This window comes from Tursiops truncatus, chromosome 8 (assembly GCF_011762595.2).
Source record: "Tursiops truncatus isolate mTurTru1 chromosome 8, mTurTru1.mat.Y, whole genome shotgun sequence".
Lineage (NCBI taxonomy): Eukaryota > Metazoa > Chordata > Mammalia > Artiodactyla > Delphinidae > Tursiops > Tursiops truncatus.
The window spans coordinates 46,626,913-46,647,921 of record NC_047041.1 but is presented as its reverse complement, the minus strand read 5'-3'; the positions used below and the strand labels follow the sequence as shown (position 1 = coordinate 46,647,921).

The 21,009-nt window shown below is 35.9% G+C and overlaps 1 protein-coding gene across 1 annotated transcript in view; it reads right to left on the bottom strand.

Moving 5' to 3' along the window:
• Window positions 1-21,009, bottom strand: part of DLG2 (discs large MAGUK scaffold protein 2) — a 2,041,254-nt gene that overhangs the window by 1,748,778 nt on the left and 271,467 nt on the right. The window contains exon 3 of the mRNA XM_073808350.1: window positions 11,536-11,681. Within this exon, the coding sequence (XP_073664451.1) occupies window positions 11,536-11,681 (146 nt within the window). The remainder of the gene's footprint in view (window positions 1-11,535; window positions 11,682-21,009) is intronic.

Genomic DNA, 21,009 nt, shown 5'->3' with positions numbered 1-21,009 from the left:
CAATTTGTTAATATGGTGTATCACATTGATTGATTTGCATATATTGAAGAATCCTTGCATTCTTGGAATAAACCCCACTTGATCATGGTGTATGATCCTTTTAATGTGCTGTTGGATTCTGTTTGCTAGTATTTTGTTGAGGATTTTTGCATCTATGTTCATCAGTGATATTGGCCTGTAGTTTTCTTTCTTTGTGACATCCTTGTCTGGTTTTGTGATGGTGGCCTCGTAGAATGAGTTTGGGAGTGTTCCTCCCTCTGCTATATATTGGAAGAGTTTGAGAAGGATAGGTGTTAGCTCTTCTCTAAATGTTTGATAGAATTTGCCTGTGGGAAGCAGCCGCATGGCACAGGGAGATCAGCTCAGTGCTTTGTGACCACCTAGAGGGGTGGGATAGGGAGGGTGGGATAGGGAGGGAGACGCAAGAGGGAAGAGATATGGGAACATATGTATATGTATAACTGATTCACTTTGTTATAAAGCAGAAACTAACACACCATTGTAAAGCAATTATACTCCAATAAAGATGTAAAAAAAACCAAAACATAAAAAGCATGTGTACTACATCTTCAGAATCAACCTAGGCTAATGTTATTCTAAGCTTTTCTGGTTATGAACTTCATTTTCACTTCATTTCTCAATTACTGTTCTTCATTTAGACCATTTTAGCAACAACTTAACTTGGACTCACTTTCCAAACTTTGACTTTAGAAAGCCGATCCCCACAGGACAAGATCCTCAGCTGTCCTGGCCCAGGTCACTGAGACCCCAAATAAGAGATGCTTTTCCCCTGTGCCCACTTCTATCTTCAGTGAAATAAACCAGCCAGAACTGTCTCTTTGCCTCACATAGCCCATTAAGGAAGAGCAATGAGACTTATTTCAGAAGCATTTTGATTGGAGTTAGTGTGCATTCATGTTCTTATATTTTGGGTATAACTGGCCAATATTTAAATCATCATAGACTGACGACTTCCCAAACAAGGGATTTTAAGATGTATAGAATAGAGTTAAAAGAAACCCTAAATTGCACATGGAGAAACCCAGATTACATTAAATATATTTTGCCTATCCTCATTTTATGTTGAAAAATAAATAAGCTATTAACCACGTGAATTTTTTTCTCATCATTCTTCCTTATATTGCTGGTATCTGTTCATAAACCAATTAAAAGTCTTGAATTATATGGATTCAATCAAGTAATCTTTTAGATAACCACTGAGTTAATAGCCTAAAGGATTTTTTTAATGAGTTTTCTAGCTGACATATTTGTTGAAAGGATACTAATCATAAACCAGTCATTACATGTATATATCAATTCATGGAAAATCTTTATCCCTAAGAAAATCTACATATAGCAAGATCGCGTAAATTGAATCATTTGAATATACAAAAACCCATAATAGTAGACAACAAAGAGATATACAATAGAAAAATGAGAAAAGAATATGAATAAATTCACAGAAGAGCAGATTAAAATACCCAACAAACATATGAAACTGCGCAAATTCACTAATAGTCTGGAAACAGGAAATTAAGTTAAAAATGAAGCATCACTAAGCTTATTAAACTGGCAAAAATTAAGAAGAGCAGTAACACCTATTGCTGAGATAGATATGAGATAAAATTGTACTGACATGCAGTGTCAGCAGAAATGTGAAAGGTGAAATCAGTCTGGCAACACTTATTTAAATTAAAAAATTGCATACCCTGGAAGCCAGTAATACCACCCCTGAGAATCTATCCTATAGATATAAAAAGCATCAGTAAGTTTGAATGAACATGTAATCATTAGATTGCAGCACTATTCATAGTGGCAGAAAACTGGAAACAGTAAATTCCCATTAAGAGGGGAATGACTGAATTAATTATGGTAGACTCAATATGAAATTATTCATCCATGAGAAGAATGAACTAAAGCTATCCAGACAACTTGAAGAAACATTCAAATAATATGAACATTTTTTGAGAAACAATTACTGTGCAAAATTCTGTGTGTATATGTGTGTGCATGCTCCAGTATGGAGATATATATATATATATATATATATATATATACACACACACATATATATATATACACACACACACACATATATATATATCCATCTCCAATATACATGTATATAGTTTATATATGAATACACATTATATGAGTGAAGAAAGATTAAACACATCAATCTTTGTACCTTGTGCGTGAGGAGGGTAGAGCTAATGCAGCATAGGAAGGAAACAAGTTAAAAGAAGAGATATGCAAAAATGAAAGTTCTAAAAAAAGAACTTCATTTAGAATAAAAAGCATATATTTGATAATTTATACAAAATGAGGTATATGTCTGGGACTATGCATCTAGAAATTTACTAAAACTAATTTTTAAAAATTCAAAAAGAGAAAATATCAAAGCAATAAGAGGCTACAAAAAATATAGGAGAATAGTTAACTAACTAACCCTGGAATGAGGAAGCACAAAGCAAAAAGAATTTTTTTAAAAAGGTGGTAAATTGTATCACATACAAATTTTAAATATTTTGAATGTCAAAAAGCACTATAAGCAAAATTAACAGTAATCCACAAACTAAAAATATTGCAACAGTTTTGCAAAACCAAAAGAATTCTAACACCACTTAGAAAAATGGACAAAGCATTTGAATAAATCACAAAAGAAATATAAATAGCCAATAATCATAAGAAAGTACAGTTCAGTCCCAATAATAAATAAATAATTTCAACCTAAAGCATTAAGTAACAAATTTTATTTATTAATATGACAAAATACTTTAAATAATTAATGCTACTAAGGGTATTGGTAGATATGCCTTTTCAAACACTGTTGGTAACACCTTTCCACAAAGCACTTTGACAATTTGTCACAAGAGTCCTAAAAATGTCAATATCCTTGGCCTCAGTAGTTTCATTTATAAAATCAACCCTAATGAAATAATTGGAAAAAGCACAAGGGTTTATATACATGGATGGCCATTACACATTGCTCAGAGCAGAAAACTGGAGATAGCCTCAATTCTGAATGGAGAGCTGCTCAAGTAAGTTCCAAACGGTAAAATATAATATAGCCATTAAAATATTTTCAAAAAAATATTTAATGACATGATATGGGTAAATACTATTACTACAGCATTCAATTTATAAGTCATAAAAACACCCTACATGCTGTTGTCCCAATTTTATGTACATATATTTGCACAGGAAAAAAAGACTGAAAAAGTCAAAATAATTACTTCTAGGTATTGAAATTAAGATGTTTTAATGCTTTTAAGTATTTTATAAATGTCACATAGTTGGCATCTATGAATTAACACATTATTGTCACTGTTAACTTTTTCTTCAAGGAATCAAGGTAATCATTAGACTCAGATTCCAAATCAATTCTGAGCAGGATGGAAAGTACATCAGAGGCCTCAATCTTAACAAATCAAAGATCCGGCAATCAAAGTGCCAATGATTAGCACTAGGATTCCATGTACCTTCCAAATCAGCTACACAACCCCAAATTTGACAGACTGTGTGTGTGTGTTACATGCACACACACTACTACCTGCCTTCAAAGTACTGACTGCCACTTAAAAACATCATTGATCAGCCCCTGCCTCTACATTAACCTCAGCTATGAAAGTAAGACATACCTCAAATTCCCTTACTCCTTCGTAACTGTTACCCAACAGTAGTCTCCAAACTTTTGATTCCACAATCCTATGTGTAAAAAACGATTTGAGCGTACAATTCTAATAGCTTTATTAATTTTTTTTGAATTTTATTTTATTTATTTTTTATAGAGCAGGTTCTTGTTAGTTATCTATTTTATACATATTAGTGTATATATGTCAATCCCAATCTCCCAGTTCAAAACACCACCACCACTACCTCCAGCCACTTTCCCCCCTTGGTGTCCATATGTTTGTTCTCTACCTCTGTATCTCAATTTCTACCCTGCAAACCGGTTCATCTGTATGATTTTTCTAGGTTCCACATAGATGCATTAATATACCATATTTATTTTTCTCTTTCTGACTTACTTCACTCCATATGACAGTCTCTAGATCCATCCATCCATTGAAAAAGACCCAATTTCATTCCTTTTTATGACTGAGCAATATCCCATTGTATATATGTACCACATTTTCTTTATTCATTTGTCTGTTGATGGGCATGGAGGTTGCTTCCATGACCTGGCTATTGTAAATAGTGCTGCAATGAACATTGGGGTGCATGTGTCTTTTTGAATTATAGTTTTCTCTGGGTATATGCCCAGTTGTGGGATTGCTGGGTCATATGGTAATTCTATTTTTAGTTTTTTAAGGAACCTCCATACTGTTCTCCATAGTGGCTGTATCAATTTACATTCCCACCAACAGTGCAAGAAGGTTCCCTTTTCTCCACACCCTCTCCAGCATTTGTTGTTTGTAGACTTGGTGATGATGCCCGTTCTAACTGGTGTGAGGTGATACCTCACTGCAGTTTTGATATGCACTTCTCTAATAATTAGTGTTACTGAGCAGTTTTTCATATGCTTCTTGACCATCTGTATATCTTCTTTGGAGAAATGTCTATTTAGATCTTCTGCCCACTTTTGGATTGGGTGGTTTGTTTTTTTGATATTGAGCTGCATGAGCCACTTGTAAATTCTGGAGATTAATCCTTTGTCCGTTGATTCGTTTCCAAATATTTTCTCCCATTCTGCGGATTGGCTTTTCATCTTGGTTGTAGTTTCCTTTGCTGTGCAAAAGCTTTTAACTTTCATTAGGCCCCATTTGTTTATTTTTGTTTTTATTTCCATTACTCTAGGAGGTGGATAAAAAAGATCTTAGTGTGATTTATGTCAGAGTGTTCTTCCTGTGTATTCCTCTAAGAGATTTATAGTGTCTGGGCTTACATTTAGGTATCTAATCCATTTTGACTTTATATTTGTGTATGGTTTAGGGAGTGTTCTAATTTCATTCTTTTGCATGTAGCTGTACAGTTTTCCCAGCAACACTTATTGAAGAGACTGTCTCTTTTCCATTGTATATCCTTGCCTCCTTCGTCATAGATTAGTTGACCATAGGTGTATGGGTTTACCTCTGGGATTTCTAACCTGTTCCATTGATCTATATTTCTGTTTTTGTGCCAGTACCATATTGTCTTGAATACTGTAGCTTTGTAGTATAGTCTGAAGTCACGGAGTCTGATTCCTCCAGCTCCGTTTTATTCCCTCAAGACTGCTTTGGCTATTCGGGGTCTTTTGTGTCTCCATACAAATTTTAAGATTTTTTGTTCTAGTTCTGTTAAAAATGCCATTGGTAATTTGATAGGGATTGCATTGAATCTGTAGATTGCTTTGGGTACTATAGTCATTTTCACAATATTGATTCCTCCAATCCAAGAACATGGTATATCTCTCCATCTGTTTGTATCATCTTTAATTTCTTTCATCAGTGTCTTTTGCATACAGGTCTTTTGTCTCCCTAGGTAGGACTATTCCTAGGTATTTTATTCTTTTTGTTGAAATGGTAAATGGGAGTGTTTCCTGAATTTCTCTTTCAGATTTTTCATCATTAGTGTATAGGAATGCACGAGATTTCTCTGCATTAATTTTGTATCCTGCAACTTTAACAAATTCATTGATTAGCTCTAGTAGTTTTCTGGTGGCATCTTTTGCATTCTCTATGAATAGTATCATGTCATCTGCAAAACAGTGATAGTTTCACTTCTTTTCAAATTTGTATATCTTGTATTTCTTTTTCTTCTCTGATTGCTGCAGCAACAACTTCCAAAACTATGTTGAATAACAGTGGTAAGAGTGGACATCCTTGTCTTGTACCTGATCTTAGAGAAAATGCATTCAGTTGTTCACCATTGAGAATGATGTTGGCTGTGGGTTTCTCATATAGGGCCTTTATTATGTTGAGATAGGTTCCCTCTATGCCCACTTTCTGGAGAGTTTTTATCATAAATGGGTGTGGAATTTTGTCAAAAGCTTTTTCTGCATCTATTGAGATGGTCATATGATTTTTCTTCTTCAATTTGTTAATATGGTGTATCACATTGATTGATTTGCATGTACTGAAGAATGCTTGCATCCCTGGGATAAATCCCACTGGATCATGGTGTATGATTCTTTTAATGTGTTCTTGGATTCTGTTTGCTAGTATTTTGCTGCGGATTTTTGAATCTATATTCATGAGTGATATAGGTCTGTAATTGTCTTTTTTTGTAGTATCTTTGTCTTGTTTTGGTATCAGTGTGATGGTGGCCTCATAGAACGAGCTTGGGAGTGTTCCTTCCTGTGCAATTTTTTGGAAGGGTGTGAGAAGGATCGGTGTTAGTTATGCTCTAAATGTTTGATAGAATTCACCTGTGAAGCCATCTGGTCCTGGACTTTTCTTTGTTGGAAGAGTTTTAATTACAGTTTCAATTTCATTACTTGTGATTGGTCTGTTTATATTTTCTATTTCTTCCTGGTTCAGTCTTGGAAGGTTATACCTTTCTAAGAATTTGTCCATTTCTTGCAGATTGTCCATTTTATTAGCATAGAGTTGCTTGTAGTAGTCTCAGGATGCTTTGTATTTCTGTGCTGTCTGTTGTAACATCTCCTTTTTCATTTCTAATTTTATTGACTTGAGTCCTCTCCCTCCTTTTCTTGATGGGTCTGGCTAGTGGTTTATCAATTTTGTTTATCTTCTCAAAGAACCAGCTTTTAGTTTTATCGATCTTTGTTATTGTTTTCTTTGTTTCTATTTCATTTATTTCTGCTCTGTTCTTTACGATTTTTCTCCTACTAACTTTGGGTTTTGTTTGTTCTTCTTTCTCTAGTTCCTTTAGGTGTAAAGTCAGATTGTTTATTTGAGATTTTTCTTGCTTCTTGAGGTAGGGTTGTACTGCTAAAAACTTCCCTCTTAGAACTGCTTTTGCTGCATCCCACAGGTTTTGGATCATTGTGTTTTCATTGTCATTTGTCTCTAGGTATTTTTTGATTTCCTCTTTGATTTCTTCAGTGATCTCATTTTTTTTTTTTTTTTTTTTTTTTTTTTGTACACAGCCCTCTCACTGTTGTGGCCTCTCCCGTTGTGGAACACAGGCTCCCGACGCACAGGCTCAGCAGCCATGGTCATATGCATGCTCCGCTGCACATGGGATCTTCCCGGACCAGGGCACGAACCCGTGTCCCCAGCATCGGCAGGTGGACTCTCAACCACTGCGCCACCAGGGAAGCCCTTCAGTGATCTCTTATTTAGTGACGTGTTGTTCAGCCTCCATGTGTTTGTGTTTTTTTACGTATTTTTCCCTGTAATTGATTTTTAATCTCATAGTATTGTGGTCAGAAAAGATGCTTGATATGATTTCAATTTTCTTAAATTTACTGAGGCTTGATTTCTGATCCAAAATGTGATCTACCCTGGAGAATGTTCCGTGCACACTTGAGAAGAAAGTGTAATCTGCTGCTTTTGGATGGAATGTCCTATAAATATAAATTAAATCTATCTGGTCTATTGTGTCATTTAAAGCTTGTGTTTCCTTATTAATTTACTGTTTGGATGATCTGTCCATTGGTGTAAGTGAGGTGTTAAATTCCCCACTATTACTGTGTTATTGTCGATTTCCTCTTTTAGAGCTGTTAGCAGTTGCCTTATGTATTGGGGTGCTCCTATGTTGGGTGCCTATATATTTATAATTGTTATATCTTCTTCTTGGATTGATCCCTTGATCATTATGTAGTGTCCTTCCTTGTCTCTTGTATCATTATTTTAAAGTCTATTTTATCTGATATGAGTATTGCTACTGCAGCTTTCTTTTGATTTCCATTTGCATGGAATATCTTTGTCCATCCCCTCACTTTCAGTCTGTATGTGGCCCTAGGTCTGAAGTTGGTCTCTTGTAGACAGCATATGTATGGGTCTTGTTTTGGTATCTATTCAGCAAGCTTGTGTCTTTTGGTTGGAGCATTTGATCCATTCACGTTTAAGGTAATTATCGATATGTATGCTCCTATTACCATTTTTTTAAATTGTTTTGGGTTTGTTTTTGTAGGTCCTTTTCTTCTCTTGTGTTTCCCACTTAGAGAAGTTCCTGTAGCATTTGTTGTAGAGCTGGTTTGGTGGTGCTGAATTCTCTTAGTTTTTCCTTGTCTGTAAAGCTTTAGATTTCTCCATCGAATCTGAATGAGATCCTTGCCCGGTAGAGTAATCTTGGTTGTAGGTTTTTCTCTTTCATCACTTTAAAAATGTCATGCCACTCCCTTCTGGCTTGTAGAGTTTCTGCTGAGAAATCAGCTGTTAACCTTATGGGAGTTCCCTTACGTTATTTGTCATTTTTCCCTTGCTGCTTTCAATACTTTTTCTTTGCCTTTAATTTTTGCCAGTTTGATTGCTGTGTGTCTAAGCGTGTTTCTCCTTGGGTTTATCCTGTATGGGACTCTCTGCGCTTCCTGGACTTGGTTGGCTATTTCCTTTCCCATGTTACTGAAGTTTTCAACTCTAATCTCTTTAAATATTTTCTCGGGTCCTTTCTCTTTCTCTTCTCCTTCTGGGACCCCTATAATGCAAATGTTGTTGCGTTTAATGTTGTCCCAGAGGTCTCTCAGACTGTCTTCATTTCTTTTCATTCTTTATTCTGTTCCGTGGCAGTGTATTCCACCATTCTGTCTTCCAAGTCACTTATCCGTTCTTCTGCCTCAGTTATTCTGCTACTGATTCCTTCTAGTGTATTTTTCATTTCAGTTAATCTTTGTTCATCTCTGTTTGTTTGTTCTTTAATTTTTCTAGGTCTTTGCTAAACATTTATTGCATCTTCTCGATGTTTGCCTCCATTCATTTTCTGAGGTCCTGGATCATCTTCACTGTCATTATTCTGAATTCTTTTTCTGGAATGTTGTCTATCTCCACTTCATTTAGTTGTTTTTCTGGGTTTTTGTCATGTTCCTTCATGTGGGACATAGCCCTCTGCCTTTTCATCTCATCTATCTTTCTGTGAATGTGGTTTTTGGTCCACAGGCTGCAGGACTGTAGTTCTTCTTGCTTCTGCTGTCTGCCCTCTGGTGGATGAGGCTATGTAAGAGGCTTGTGCCAGTTTCCTGATGGGAGGGATTGGTGGTGGGTAGAGCTGGCTGTTGCTCTGGTGGGCAGAGCTCAGTAAAAACTTTAATCCACTTGTGTGCTAATGGGTAGGGCTGGGTTCCCTCCCTGTTGGTTGTTTGGCCTGAGGTGACCCAACACTGGATCCTACCCGGGCTCTTTGGTGGGGTTAATGGCGGACTCTGGGATGGCTCACACCAAGGAGTACTCCCCAGAACTTCTACTGCCAGTGTCCTCGTCCTCACTGTGTGACACAGCCACCCCCTGACTCTGCAGGAGACCCTCCAACCCTAGCAGGTAGGTTGGTTCACTCTCCTATGGGGTCACTGCTCCTACCCTTGGGTCTCAATGCACACACTACTTTGTGTGTGCCATCCAACAGTGAAGTCTCTGTTTCCCCCAGTCCTGTCAAAGTCTGTCTCATTGTGGCTTCTCCTTTTTCTTGGGATATGGGGTATCTATTTCAGTGAGTTCCAGTGTCTTCCTGTTGATGATTGTTCAGCAGTTAGGTGTGATTCCAGTGCTCTCGCAAGAGGGAGTAAGGGCTCTTCCTTCTACTCCACCATCTTGCAAGATGTCTCTCTAATAGCCTCATATTTATTTTTAAATATACATGTATTACTGTTATATGTTATAAATAATTAAATATATGTTATAAATTACCTAAATATAAAAGATTACAAAAAATGTGATAAAAAGCAATATAAATGGGAGTTCTATTATTTTGTTCCTATACCCCAATGAATCGTTTTATTTGCCCCAGTATATATGGCTCTTCTACAGACATCACAGCCTTAGACCATACCCTCCAATCCCACTATCCTTCTCCTTCCCCCACTGCATCAGAAGCATGTTCTGAAATTCAAGAATGCCTTATTTTGTGTTGGTCAAAAAGTGCCTTCAGTTTTTAAGTAAAAATAAAAGACATATTTTTCATTTTTATCAAGAACTTTATTGAATAATGTATTCAACCTTTTGTTCCACTACCTTCTGCCATTTTTCAGGCAACTTCATAATTCCATCTTCCCAAAACTTTTTATCTTTTTCAGCAAAGAAGTGTTCCAGGTGCCTTTTACAGTTTTCCAGAAATCTGAAATTTTTTCCAATAAGAGAATTTTGTAAAGACCGAAATAAATGGAAATTTGAAGGTGCAATGTGTGGTGAATATGGCCGATGAATCAGAACTTCCTAGCCAAGCTGTAAGTTTTTACTTGGTCATCAAAGAAACATGCTGTCTTGCATTACCCTGATGGAAGACTATGTGTTTTCTGTTGACTAATTTCAGACACTTTTCACTGAGCGCTGCTATCAGTTGGTCTAATTGGGAGCAGTACTTGTTGGAATTAATCGTTTGGTTTTCTGGAAGGAGCTCATAGTAGAGGACTCCCTTCCAATCCCACCATATACACAACATCACCTGCTTTAGATGAAGACCAGCCTTTGGTGTGGTTGGTGGTGGTTCATTTTGCTTGCCACACGATCTCTTCCATTCCACATTATTGTACAGTATCCACTTTTCATTGCCCATCACAAGTTGTTTTAAAAACAGAACATTTTCATTACGCTTAAGTAGAGAATAAGTGAAGAGGTTTTTTTCCCTTAATTTATGTGGAACCCAAACATCAAAGCGATGAACATAACCAAGCTGGTACAAAATAATTTTCTACACTTGATTTGGATATTTTGAGTACGTTGGCTATCTCCTGTGTAGTATAACATTGATTGGTCTCAGTTTGATCGCTATCAACTACAACTGGTCTACCTGACTGTGGAGCATCATCCAGCGAGAAATATCCAGCACAAAATTTTCAAACTACTTTTGCCATATTTGATCAGTCACAGCCCCTTATCCATACACTGCACAAATTTTTTTTGCATTTCAGTTGCATTTTTACCTTTCTTGAAATAATAAAGCATAATATGCCAAAAATGTTGCTTTTTTCTTCCATATTGAATATTAAAATGGCTAAACAAAAATTCACCAATTTTGATAAGTCTTTTTTATAATGCACACTGATATGACAGCTGTCACATACAATCTAACAAAATTGTTTCGAATGAAGTTAAAGACACATAAGTGCTACTAGAGTCATCTTACAGAAAAAACCGAATGAAACTTTTGGCCCACCCAATACTTGAGTCAGCTCAAACTATGACAATACTCATAACAGAACTCACTTATATAATATGAAGAATCATGTCCTTCCTATGCCTATTTTATCTTTTGGCAAAATCTGGATTTTCAACTGTAAATATTATATACAGCATGGTATGTAATACTGGTATGCAATATTGGCAGTATGGTATGTAAATAAGTTTTTGTTATTATTGTTCACATTTGTTGAAAATGATTACTACTACTGCAACAACTACCACTACTAACAACTACTACTTCTTTACTGGTATAAATAATTTTGGTATTTACTGGTATAAATAAATATTTAGTACTTTAAAAGTTTCAGTAATATACCTCTACAGACTTTTGAAGGTTATCATGGCATGGAGCAAGAAGGGATGTCTTCTCCCATTTCTGTGCAACTTGATTGGCTTCTTCTATCTTCTGCTCACAACTTTTTTGAGAATTTAGCAATGTCATCTCATAAAATTCTTGAATATCTGTAAAGAAATGCAAGAGAAAAATCAAAATGTCATATATCACCTCACATATAGCTTCTCCACGTACATGTATATGGAAAATTTTACTGATTAAAAAAACTACATAAATATGTATTCAAAGAAAAACAAAAATAGAGGAAATCCTAAAAATTCGCATTTTTACCTGCATCAAAATTCTTATAGCAACTTTATTCAGAACTGCAAAAATTGGAAGAAATCAAAATATCCTTCAATTAGTGAATGGATAAACAAACTGTAGTAAATTCATTGAATGGAATACTATTCAGCAATAAGAATGAATGAGTTATCAAACCATGTAAAAACATGGATGAATCTTAAATATATATTGCTAAGTTTAAAAATGCCAGGCATGTAGCTGGGCTACATAGCGTATGATTACATTTATATAATGTTTGGAAAAAGCAAAACTAAAGAGACAATAAAATGGTCAGTGATTTCTAGAGGCTCTGGGAGAGGAGAGGAGGGTTGAATAGGTAAAGCACAGGGTGATGAAAACTTTCTGTAATAATACTGTAATGGTGGGCACCTAACAAGAAGCATTTGTCAAAACCCAAAGAATTTTACAGCACAAAGAGTAAACCAAATGCATGCAAATTTAAAAAATCATTTAGGAGGTCAGGGAATCCCAAGATGTGCAGACTGTGACAAAAGAATCTAACTATATTACAAATGAATGAAATAACCTCACTGAAGGCAGTAGGAGAAAAAGTTGATAACCTAAAAATGAGTAGAGACTGTAAAACCAAAGACAAAGAAACTACAAAAAAGCATTCTAGTCTATACTCTAGTTGGTAAATTTGTTTCTCATGGAATCCAAGTCAACAATTTTGAAGCCACTGTACATATATAACTAGAACTGAAAATTAAATAAATGGATGGTAGATAGTGGGAGGCAGGTTTCTCACTGTTGGAGTAGGAAGTTACAAAAAAGAAAGTGGGTGGGGTGTCGTACTAGACTGAGTCATACGATTTTGGATTAGATTTGAAGACAACATTACAGACTCCTGTTTGGCTTAACAGAGATATGAATAGATACATATAGAAATATTTACAAAAATGCATACACACAGGTTAGTATAAATACATATATTCCCTAACTCTGTCTGCTGAAAGGGCCTACAAGTAATGACTTTGGCCTCTATACAGCCTTCTCCACCAAATGGTAGAGGGTAATGAAAAAGTACAGTTGGTATTAGCTTAGAATTGGGGGTATCTACATGAATTCAAAAGTTGTGGAAGGAAGGAAGAGAGGGAGAGAGGGAGGACAGAAGCCCAGAGATGGAAGCCCTCTCTATTTAAGGCTCATAGAGAAGAAACATCATTGAATAAAGTCAAACCTTTTCACACCCAGGACTGCAGAAAACCTACACATTATTGGGAGTATGTTTCTATGTGATTTGACTACTTGACTATTTGATCACAACTGCAAGCACTTTTTATTTTGCACCGTCCTCCCTCAAATGAAAACATTTTGCCACCTCTAAGGATACATTCTAAATAAATTCCTCACATGCTTGAAGGCATACCCATATTGACCTCCCAATTATTTTTTAAATAGTCTATAAATTATTATCAAATTTACAGATGAGTGCTTCTCCAACTCTAACATACAAATGAATCTCAATCACCTGGAGATTTTGTTAAAGTGCAAATTATGACTAAACTCAGGAATGGAACCTGGATCTCTGTATTTCTAACAAGCTCCCAGGTGGTGCCGATGGCTTCTGATCCACCAGCAACACTGGACGTAAGAAACAGCACCTCTGTGATTAGAACCCAAGGCTTCATACTCTCATTTCAAACATCCCTTACTGAGTTATTACAATCCTCTTTCTCTTCAGAGTGAGGGGTCAGGGGACATCCCAGTAAGAGAAGCAAGTTGACAAGAAAAGAACTCTGCCTGTTGATTGAAAAATAATAATAATAACTACTTAGTGAATATTATTGACTAAATTGATTCAGATTCAATTACCTACAAAGTCAACTAAAAGGAACTATATTTCAGTACTCTGCCTTTAGGACACATTAAAACAGAAAAAAAATCAACTTCCAGGTGATATCTGAGACAGTATCTATTCAGTCCAATCTCTCTCTTTTGTTTTAACCTACATTCCATAAAGATGAGATCTGGCCTTTGTAAAGATGATTCTGCCGCGGCTGGGTCTTCAACTATCAAACAGCATGATCAAGGGAATTCATAGTAAATAGAACTGTCTTTTTAAGCATACCCTTAAAAACTCATATACTCAAAATATTTTATCTTTTTCCAAGCAGAGACAATCCAACATGACATACTTATTTCAGTGATGGTGCTCTTTCTTCAAAAGATCCTTAGAGATCCTCTTTGAGATATGCCTTCCAGCATCCGAGGAACTTATTTTTAATATCCTCAGAAGTGGTGAACCTTGTTTCATTTGAAGGAGATTTGATTATTTTTTTAATGCCAAAACTCACTGGACAAACTGTGAATATGGTGAGTGACTGAGAAATGGATTTCCTTTTACACAACTTGAATTAAATTAAGAAAATATGACTTAAATCATGAGATTTTTTTTTTCCTAGTATGACTCACAAATTGCTCTGCAATTATCTACTTAACCACAGTAAAACAAAAAAGTAACCAGAATGCAAGATGTTTAACATATTTATATACTTTCTTATCTATTAGCTCAAAGGCTGGAATAAAAGTGACTGGGGAAAGGCTCTTTTTTGCTTCCTCCCATCCCAGCTATCATGTTGCTACACATAGTATTCATGGGAACAATTACAGTCATCTCTCCAGCCTGCCAACCAGAAACCTCTTTGGAGCTTGTTATTGTTGGTTCATTTGTTTTTTTGTGATTCGCAGATATGGCTGTAACTCACCAAAGAATTCACTGAAATGAGCTGAGGATTCTCACCATACAGCCTCAATAAAGAAATGGTAATCTTTGTAAGATGTACCTTCTTTTAAAACATATGTCTTGTGCTTCTTCTAGCACCCCCTTTTCTCTGCAGGATTTCCCATACCACACACCTGATTATGAATTCAGCTAAACAGTATAACACAGTTGAGCTTGCTATATTTAAAGATGTTACAAAGTGCAGTCTTAGTGTTCCATTAGCTTTTCCTGAACATTTGGTTCTATTTGGTAGCTGGATAAATGCTCATATCCAATTTCCTTATGCTGCATCCAGATACCATACTTCTGCAAAATAAAAACTTATCATTGTCTTGGTCCATTTGAGCCCAAGACTACTAGACACTGAAGCATAGTAACAGAATTTCTAATAAAGTCCAATGGAGTAAGTGTCCTATCTTAGTCTGGCAGCCAGTCAAGGTTCTTTAAGTGTATTACCTGGGACTAGAAGAATAAATATGAATATGAGGAGTAGGCTAAAGTTAAATGTGGATGAAAAGAATATATAAGTTAAATTTTACAGCCAAGAAAAGAGAGTGAAAGCAACATCAGTGATAGGTACAAATCAAGTACCAAGTTAGGGAAAAAAGGAGCCCAAACCATAGCAGGGATGAGTGTGAAACCCAGAGTCCAAAGGCATGATCAAACCCAATATATATTGAAGAATTAAGACCACAGAATCAGGAAATGCTTACACACAAAAGATTCAAACAAATTTCCATAATATTCTGATATGATTGAGCTTCTTCTATACCTGGACAAAGCACGGAAGGAAGGAGGGAGGGAGGGAGGGAAGGAGGGAGGGAGGGAAGAGGAGGCAGAGAAAGAAAAGGAGGGAGAATGGAAAGGAGGGAGAAAGGAAAAAAGGGATGAGGGAAGGAAATTTGGTTTCAAAATACTTTCTTCTACTAAAAGGAACCAGGGCTTTTTGGTTAAAGACTCGCTCTAGGGCTACAGCAGAGAAACTATAAGATGAACCTGGGACTTGCATCAGAAAGTAAGGAAGTACTGAAAAATCACGGGAACATATCAAAAAGGCATGAAAGCCATCTTGAAGGGGCTCCTACTAACAAAATCTGGAACAATTTGAGCATTAAAGTAAATTAATAATAGTAATAGATTATAACCTATTGAGTAAAATAAAAATCTATGCGTTCATCCTGACATAAAAATAAATGATTAAATGGAAGAGAAGGGAAAGCTCTTCCTTACAGGAGAATGCCAGTTAAAAAATATAGAAGAAATGATGGAATTAGAAAATCATCAATGGACACTGCAACTAGTGGGTAAAATTTTGGTGAGGAACATAATGTTACATAGTCTCAAAGTATCTCCCCACAAATTAGAACAAACTGGCACTGGGAGCCTCCTGTTATCAACCACCAAGATGGATATAGCATCATTTCTGTGTTACTCCTCCCGGAAATGCATAAACTGAATCTAATCACTAGGAAACATCAGATGAAACCAAATTGTAGGACAGTCTACAAAATACCTGATCTGGAATCTTCAAAAATATCCAGGTCAAGAAACTGCAGATTAAAGGGGACTAAAGAGGCATGACAGGGACTTCCCTGGTGGTCCAGTGTTTAAGAATCCGCCTTCCAATGCAGGGGACGTGGGTTCAATCCCTGGTCAGGGAACTAAGATCCCACATGTCACGGGGCAATAATAATAAGCCCACACACCACAACTACTGAGCCTGCACGCCACAACTAGGGAGCCCGTGTGCTGCAACTACTGAGCCTGCACACTCTGGAACCCATGTCACAACTAGAGAGAAGCCCACGTGCCACAACGAAAGATTCCGCATGCCACAACTAAGACCCAACACAGCCAAATAAATAAATAAACAAAATATAAAAGAAAAAAGAGGCATGACAATTAAATGTAATGTGTGATCCTGGATAGATCCTGATAGACTGGGGAAACATAGCTATAAAAGATATTTTGGTGACTACTGCTGAAACTGAATATGGACTGTGCATTAGATATTGTTTTGTATCAATGTAAAATTTCTTGATTTTGATAACTGCACTATTTATGTAAGGAAATATTCTTGTTTTTAGGAAACAGACATTGAATTATTTAGTCATAATGGGGCCTGATGTCCCCAAATCATTCTCAAATGGTTCATTAATAATATGCACGTACACATGTGTATGTATGTATGTATATAAATATACAGAGAAAGAAAGACACACATATAGAAAGAATGTTAAATCAAATAGGGCAAAATGTAAACAATTGGTGAATCTGAGTAAAGTAAATATACAGGAGCTCTCTGTACTAATCTTGCAACTTTTCCATAGATTTGAACTTATTTCAAAATATAAAGTTTTTAAAAATGGGAAGGTGACTAGGAGATATTAGGGCTAAGTATGGCATGGAGAAATATCCAGGAACATTTTAAGAAATATCTAGAGAAAAAAGACTCCAAGGGGAGCAAAGTATAAAGTGCAGAATGTGATGGGAGAGGTAGATCAGTAGTGCAAAAGTGAAGTAGTATATAGTAATCTAGAAGTTAAAGCACGAGCACTGAAGTCAGACAGGCCCTGGCTCTGCTACTTACTAAATGTGTCTTTTAGCAAGACACTTAAACTCTTTAAGCCTCAGTTTTTCACCTAAAAACTTTACAAACATAAGTACTTCAAACAGTTGAACAGTTACATAGAACATACTCAATAAATGCTATTATTCTTTTGATTAATACATTATCTTTGAACAATACTGTGTACACAGGAAGTCCCATTAAATGCTGGAAACCTGAACACAGAATATGCTTAGGTAGGAGTCATTTCTTCCAGAACAGTTAAGAGTGAACACTTGGAGCAATAAAGTAGAATTAATACTTGAAAAGGAGGCAGAAAACTGTTATTTACAAGTAAAAAAAATAACTAATTAAAACAGAAATGTTAATAGAAATGCAATAAGATGTGCATGAAGCAAAATGTAGTATTTTTTTTCTCAAAAAAAAAAGGTTCTTAAAAATACAACCCCTAAAACAAACTTTAATTCAAAATATCTCTTTGATGAATAAGTGTGATACTTCAAGTTGCTCAAAAAGCAGTCACTAAATAAACTCAAGATATTGTTAATGCAAATCAGCTACCTCTTATCAGCACTTATATTCCCAAACTACCACCAGGTATGTCTTATTCTATATCTAAGAGATAATTAAATTTCAATTTCACATCAATCATCCAAGATACAGGAATGTTATACATTCTTTTTAACCTCACAAAGGTTTACCATGTAAACTCTACAAATTCTGGAAAGATAAGAAACTATAGGTAGGTAAAATGGTATGATCTTAGTTTTAAACTTAGTTTTAAACTTTAAAGTTTAAAACTTAGTTTTAAACTTGCATAAATTCCACATTTCCTCCCCACTCCCCAAAAAAACCACATATCTCCCAGTCTGCGTTTAGGTATTGATATTGCTCGTTGAGGGAAGAAAGGAAGAAAGAAATTAGCATTTGTCATTTACCCACCATATGTTAGGCATCCACACTTTGAAACATCATTTATTTTACTTAGTCCTTGCAATCATATTATGAGGCATTATTATTACACCTATATTTTAAAGATGGAGAAACGGACTTAAGGTCACAGGGCTGTGCAGTAGCGAGGCTAGGATTGGAATCTACATTTGGCACAATAGCCTACACTCTTTTTGCTACAACATGCTCAGTAATATGCCTAATGGAACATTAGGGGTTAATTGAATGGTATTGATGTTAAAACTAGCATATCTCATTGTAAATGCAGGACTAAAATATCATTTAGGAAATTCTTCAGATCACCAGATGGAAGGAAAACCAAACCTAAGAAACTCTTCCAAAAACTTTCCAAGGCCTGTTACCAAGAATATTTTAACTAATCTCAACTGCACAGTGCTTAGCAGAAGCTATTGAGTTTCTCTCCCCATCAGCGGAAACTCAAACAGAATGAGAGTTTGGGCTCCAAGGACCATATCTTCCTAGCTGATGAATACCAAGGGGAAGCAAAAACGCTTCTACATAGAGGTAGCCACAGACGGTCAGCATAGTTAAGCTTGGAGACAATGTTAAATTTTAAACATTAAAAAGAGGTTATTACAGATGGCATAATTGGCATCAAACAATTCAGGTTTGCTTTACACATGCCATGAATACAGGGTATTCAATAAATATTAGTTATGCAATACTATTGTAACGATTTTTCCTGTGGAATTAGAGATGACTTTAACAGAAAATAAGAAGCAGAAGATAAAAAGATGACAAGATAGGTATGAAATAAGAAACCAGACTGTGGGGGAAACTTTATTGTCAGGCACGTAAGCACAGATTTACTTAATATTCTGTTTAATGGTGATTTTATGCAATTTTATGATCAATCCAACTACAACTCAGATGCGGCCAGAATAGTATTCAGTCTACAGAGAGAAGTTATACCTAGAGCGCCATGTGTTAAGTAGGAAAATAAAATTCTGTCTCTGATATGCAAAAAGACAGTGTCCCTCTCATCTCCTTGAATCTGGTACACAGGTACTCTTATTACAACTTGCCAAAATATTTTCTTTTTTGTTTTCAATTTGTTTCACTTTGTTCTTTACTTTTTTCTTATTTTGGACATACAGTTCTGAATTATAACACAAGATTATATAGAGCTTTATTGATGAATACCAAAAGCTTAGTCTTTTCTACGTGTAACATGAGGTGAAGGGTGTTTCTTTGGCAGATTAAACACCTAATGTCAACTACCACTTGAGAAAAGTGTCACATTCCACTACTCCAAAAGGATTGATCTAAATGACAGGCTGTAATCACTTCATTTGGAACTGGTCCAAGAAGTGACAGCTGATGGCTAATCTCAAAAAGAATACTGTTCTGCATCATCAGTGTACCAATTTATCTGAAAGACCAATTTTAAATTGTAAAAATTATTGAAAGTATACTCCTATAAAATTTATGATAATATTTTATTATAATTATGGTATAATTTCCATTATATATAATTACATTATTATACACAAATGACATAATTATATTATAATTGATTGGAGTTGATAGATTATATTAATTATGTAAAATTATCATATGTATATCCTTATAGCACAGGTATAATCATATCCATTATATTAAGCTTACAATCTACTGTGCTAACTCAACTTACTAAAACATACCGCTTAAATAAAATTGTAGAAAAATAAAGTCTGGAGCCATTGAACATGTCACCTCCCTTTCTTCCCAACTTCCCCAATATCTAAAAGGTTTGCATGAGGGAAAATCATATGCCCAAATACAAAAGTACAGGTTATAAAATATGCTACCCTATATATTAAAGCTATTAGTAGCTTACCTTTATATTGGCTAAATAAAGTATACTACCTTTTGTTCTGAAGTGAGAGTGGAAAGCCAGCCTACAGATGGATGGTTTTTATGGTACAAGAACTATCCAATCCATTGCAGTCTACAAGTGTGACAGGAAGCTTTGCTGTTCTCTTTTAGACGAGCTAATGTTGTGCAATAATCTTGAAACAGCTGGAAAGCCACACAGACCCCATAATCAAACAAGAATCAAACTATTCCCAGATGAGAAAAACTGCATGATAATAGTTCTATTCACCATCTTTGGAAAATAGTAATACTTACTCTTGCTTTATCGAAAAATACATCTATGAGCTCCTCTTACTTTCCTCTTCCTCTCCCCATCCCCTTTCTCCTTTTCCGTTCCTTTCCCTACCCTACCTTCCCCTTCCTTCCTTACTGAACAATTCAGTTCTAAAGCCATTAGGTAAAGTAGAGCAAGGCCTATTCTGGTGGTGGAGGAGGTTGAGCAAAGGAGCTATGTTGGCTCAGAGCAGGGTGCCAGAGCTCAAGGAGGGTGAAGAGGACATCAACATGTGAAGGTGGCCCAGAGCAGTTACAGAGACTGACAGACTAAGGAAGGAGTTCTCACAGAGAGGTAGCCAGATGTGAGCTGTTGAAACCAAAACAAGTTGAAGAGGGCCAAACAGTTCAGATATTGTTGGAGCATTGGCTCAAAGCCTGACCTCTATGAGGAGGGCGCCCATGCTGTGGGAAGGCCTGGGATGCTTTGTCACAGCTACATAGGCTGAGGAGGTCATCTGTGCAGAAGGGTGGCCTAGTGAGGGTTGTGAGAACCTAAGTTTGGTAAGAAGCGTGTCTGTGGCAGTGATAATGGAAGACTGGTTACATATAGGGAGATTGACCAAATAAGTAAATAAAATAAGGATAATGAGAGTTTATCAGAAAAGGGAGTCAAAATATGAAAATAAAGAAAACTATAATGAACTATGTGGTACTGGATTAGTGTGAGCTCATGGTTTTTAATACACATAAATATTCATATAGACGTAAACATGTACACGTATAAACATACACAAAATGGAAAAGAGTAACC